At 36.1% G+C, this 5,088-nt stretch overlaps 1 protein-coding gene across 2 annotated transcripts; it reads right to left on the minus strand.

Annotated features, from left to right (window-relative positions):
* Positions 1–3,758: 3,758 nt before the first annotated feature.
* LOC112288379 (germin-like protein 9-3) lies at positions 3,759–4,863 on the minus strand. 2 transcript variants are annotated; one of them, XM_024532496.3, is made up of 2 exons: positions 4,675–4,863; positions 3,759–4,533 (listed from the first exon to the last, which is right to left on the minus strand). In XM_024532496.3, the coding sequence occupies exon 2, from the start codon at positions 4,518–4,520 to the stop codon at positions 3,909–3,911; it is 612 nt and encodes a 203-aa protein (XP_024388264.1). In that variant the 5' UTR covers positions 4,521–4,533; positions 4,675–4,863; the 3' UTR covers positions 3,759–3,908. The 2 variants fall into 2 exon arrangements, with proteins under 2 accessions (XP_024388264.1, XP_024388265.1); XM_024532497.3 differs by having other exon boundaries at positions 4,662–4,863.
* Between the last annotated feature and the right edge of the window lie 225 nt (positions 4,864–5,088).

Raw genomic sequence — 5,088 nt, forward strand, 5'->3', positions numbered from 1 at the left:
TATAATATGTTATTGGCTCTTATTATCTCAAAGTAGATTTAGTTAAGATCTTCTTGTTTATAAATGTAATATTATTTTGAATCAAAGAAGATTAAATAACCTAAATTTATAAGCTTGTCATTTTATTTTTTTTTGTTTTTTAAATCTTAAAAAAATTTGAATGTTTTTAACTTATTTATTTTTTCTAGTATAATTTGAGATGGTTATAATATCTTTGATTTTTATTGGTAAGATTTCTCTGCCAATGGTTTTAATATTAGGAAATTTTACATCTATTATATATGATAATAGATGTTTATTGCTTAATACATAAGAACTTGCTTCAAAATCCAAGAACCAATCTTCTTTAGGATCAAAAGCATCTATGCAAGCATTCATAACTTCATCTTCACCACTTTCTTTATCTCCTTGAATTTTGATAGAGTTAATGTATTATTTTTTTGCCTTTTAATTCAACCAATTAGATATGCATATATTTGATTTTATCTTCTATTTTAGCTATGTTGCAATCTTAAGCATAGTGACAAAGTTTATGATATTTGTAGCACTAGATTTTTTACATGTTAACTTGAAAGTGGTTTCATCCATCTTGATAGTTCAAATGTCCTCTAGAACTTTGTTCACCAAAGCTTTAGTTTTAATGGGTGTTTTGTCTTTTAGAGTTTGTCCTTCAATTTTTAGTCCTAAAGTACAAGTTTCTTTTTCCTTCTTTGTAATCTTTTTTAATAGCCCTAGTTGTTTCTTCTTGCAATAGTAAATTTTTGAATTTGAAAAAAATAGATTGTCATTCTTTTCCTTTCTAAATATATTTAAAGATCAACCAAAAATTTAGAAGACTTGATAAGGTGAGATTAACTAAGACTTTATCAATTAGGGCTATAAAAAAAAAAAACTTGATAATTTGTTATCCAAGTTGTTGATTTCTTGAAAGTGAATTTTAATTGAATTTTCTTTTGTTAGTTGTAATAAAAAGAGTTTTTCTTTCAAGGATAGTTATTATAAGTTGTTCTTTATATTATATAACTATTGTAATTGTAACCAAATATCTTTGGATTTTGTGATATGTAGAACATTAATAAGGATTGAATCACGGACCATGAATGTTATAATTTATCTAGTTCTAATGTATTATGCTTGTATGTTTGTAGAAAATTATGGTAAAATAGCATCCACTCCTACTATAATTGTTGTTTAGCATGTTATTTGAGAAATTCTACTACTAGATGTTTTTGAACTTCAAGACCTTTTTGCTGATTCTTTGTATTTTTATAGATCCTCCTATATCAAGATCATCTCGACCTTGTAACTGTATATCATATAGTTGGAGTGTTCTTCCAACTTCATTGATTTAGACACATCTCTAACTGCCAAATCTATAATTGTAAATAAAATAGATAAATAAAAATGTTATTCTTTCAACTAGGATTATGTCCAAGTAATCCTATAGTTCTTTGCTAGTTGAAGACTATGCCTTTCAACTCACTTGTTTTATCCAATACTAAGTGCGCTATAATTTCATATTGCAATAAATATAACAAGTGAGATTTGATATATACAAGGTGTCTTATTATATGATGAATTTGAATAAAATATGAATTGTGACATATAAGGTTTTGGAGCTATTTTGTTCATCCAAATGTTGAGAAGATATTCATTTATTAACTTTGGATGACCAAATATTAACAACACTCAAATAGGAACTTTATTCTGAAATGCAAGATCTTAGGTATTTTCACTGAATTGGTGTCATAAGCTAGAAACAAAATAGAAAATAACATTGAGTATTCTATAACCACTATACTTAACAAGTCATTTTGAAACTGCAATGATTATGAATGCATTAAAGCATTTGCACAAAGACGTGGTTTTGCCACTAGTAGCCGAGAGCTTGAACTCTCTAATTCCTTAAAGACCCCTAATCAAACATCTGAAGTGAATTCTCTTGCTTGTCTCTAATACCCTCTCTTTGAACTATTAAACTTGTAAGTGTGGAAAGGATCAAATAATTTTTGCTTATGAGGGAACATTTATGATTTGTGAAGAGTTAATGTTTGTGGAGTTATGAGATGTATGTATCACATATTGTACAAAAATAATTACTAAAAGTACAAATTCAAAAATCACAAGAATATATTATTTGGTTTATTTTGTCAATATTGCACTTCCTTGCCATTATTTGCATACTGATAGCTTTCAAACATGATAAAAAAAAATATTTTTGTTAATTATAATTCAAATAAAGAATGATATTATATATTTATTTATTTGTGTATTATTCTTTTGTTTACTTTGTTGATTTCATACATGCCTATTTTGAATTTTTTAGAAATTTTATTCTACCTTCATTCTTCGTCTTGTTAATTTTTTTCAAAAACTTTGATTTAGAATTCACAGTATGTAAGTGTATTGGCAGTTCACACTTTAAGAGAATACCTTTTCTTTCTTAAATAATTAATTTAAAAAAACTATTTTCTTCATAATCATGGCAACACAAATGCATTACCATTTTGCAACCAAACCTCCTTATATATATATATATATATATATATATATCTTAACTTTTCACTCAGATAATATTTATGAATATTGATTCCACATATCTAATTCACAAGAAAAAGTTAACTTTCAACATTTTCTTATAAATCCAACAAATCCATGTGCTTCTAAAGCAAGCTCAAGGTTTTTGTTTGGTAAATTTTTAATTTGAGCTTCAAGAAACTTACACTCATCATAAGACTTGTAATAATTCAAAACCAACATTATTTTATTCACACTTGTTTATTTTGCATATGCTTTGATAAATGCACAAATTTATCGTCGCGTCGTGAACGCTGTGCCGCGACGTGGTGGTGAGGAGCTGCTGCAGCGACGTGATGCGGGACAAAAGCCACAACGAGTTGGACCCTTGAAGCAGTAGCAGCAGTTCATCCACTGCATGCACGTCATACCATCCCACTCTTGTGTAAACTTTTGTGATGTGAGTAAAGTGTGAGCATGTTTCATGTTTCGCACTTCGGAGCGGAAAAATCAACGTAACTTGACGTGTTTTTTCCTCTGTCCTGTGTGGGTGCCTCGGGGCCTTTGTGGAGCGCATAGTGACGCACACCTGGTTTGGATGGGGAGAGTTCCCCTTTCGAGCGGTTGGATTGGGGTTGTCGATGTATTCGTGACATTGTTGTGCAGGTGTGACTTCAGAACGTGGGAACAGATACTGTGTTGAAAGGAGGAGATCGAAAATGCGAGGTTTCGAGGGGGCGTGGGTTTCTCATTGCTGTGAGTTTAGCGTATGGATTACTGAATATAAACATGCCAGAAACACTACAATAACCCCTTCTCTCCAGATTACAGTTGCATTTCTGTAGTATTGATTTTCTGCAAATTAGTTTTCAGAAACAAAGGCTGACCTGGGCCCTCTTATGATAAAAAGACCACAAGAAATCGCCTTGCATCCTGCTCCCTCCGAATTTGTAGTTTACCTCCGAGTAGTACCGCCTATACAAGTTGCGTTAGGTGCTGGTAATCGTCGGTGGTAGCCTCAATCATGTTTGAGAGTATGACTTACTTCGTGGAGAGGATACCCATTAGAATTGCGTTTGGAGCTTCCTCGAGATTCATGGACGAAACTGCACTATCAAAAGCATCTTGACTTCGGATATAGATTTTACAGAAACGGGTACGCAATGGATAGGTAATCTATAACAGGAAAGCGTGGTGCGTGAGAAGATTTTTCACCATAAAACTAGCCACAGCAAATCAAATAGAGGTAACGGTGAGATTTCGGGTTGAAGGTATTCAAATCTTTGGATCACAATACATCGTCACATGCTTGAAGACCATTCCAGTGCTGGAATGATTCTAGCAGATCATTGAATCACTACCCGTGCGTATCCCCCATTTCCAAAATCACCCTAGTTACGGAATGGTGCCTCAAGCTTGTCAATGACAAGCTTGTGAACCTTGAATGCAGTCTCATGGACGACTTTGGGAATGCCGGTGCCGAACAAGGTCACGGGCAGAGACACGGTTCCGGGGTTGGAGCTGCTGAAGGCAGCGTATGCAATCACGGGCAGGCGGCTTAAGTTGATCTGGTAGTGTACTAATCCCTTGGGGAAAACGAACACATCGCCCTCCTGCAACACGGCGGTGAAGAGCTTGTTGGCGGTGTCGATGAGGCCCACGTTCAGAGTTCCCTTTAACACGATCAACAGCTCGGTGCCCCGAGGGTGGATGTGGAAAGGGTTGATGCCCTCGGGCAAGTACTTGAGGAGTGCAGATGACACAGCAAGGTTAGTGAGAACCGGGAATTCATTCGAGCCAAGTCTTTTGGCACTGAACTTGGCACCTGCGGCGATCACTGGCTCACCACGTAACAGCGTAGAAGTGAAGTAGTCACTTCCGATATTATTCCTGTCAACACCGGGTGGGATAAAGTAATCGCCAAGGGTCTCGGGTTCGCAGGCCTGGGCTGCGAACACGATGGCCGTGACTACCAACACTGCGAAAGCAACTCGGGCTGCCATGTTTCTTTATCACCTGCATGCGCAAGGGTTTCAATGCTTCTTGGCCAGTGCAGCAAAGAGACAAAATCACAATGCACAAATTCGTCTATAAACTGAACAGTCAAATAAAACACATAACTTCATTTCAGTCTGGTCTCTGACTTGCAATCCTCACTTCTGAAACCGAAGTCCACAATGTAAGCTCCTGGTCTCGCCCCCGTTGATCGTTCCAAGAGATCTCCGACGGCAGGTGACAATGAATTGCATCCAGCAAGTCGGACAAGCCACGCCTGGTTCGCAGCTACTGGAATTTCCAAAGGAGAGGACCGACAGAGTTGACGGGGTGTTCAATACCAATGACAGCATCGACAGTGATGTAGAAATCAGCACAGTGACGACCTTAAATCCATTTTCAGATAGAGACCTGACGTCATCCTTTGTGCGAAAGTTGCTCATTCCCCTACGTGGATGTGAAGCGGGGCGTTATAATCTTCCGTGAGCTAGTGAACGATTCCCACGATCATTTCTGGCTTAACGACATCGTGCAAAGGACCTCCACAACACCTAGGAATCGAAGCTGTAAAGCACT

This window comes from Physcomitrium patens, chromosome 11 (assembly GCF_059467195.1).
Source record: "Physcomitrium patens ecotype Gransden chromosome 11, ASM5946719v1, whole genome shotgun sequence".
NCBI classification, from domain to species: domain Eukaryota; kingdom Viridiplantae; phylum Streptophyta; class Bryopsida; order Funariales; family Funariaceae; genus Physcomitrium; species Physcomitrium patens.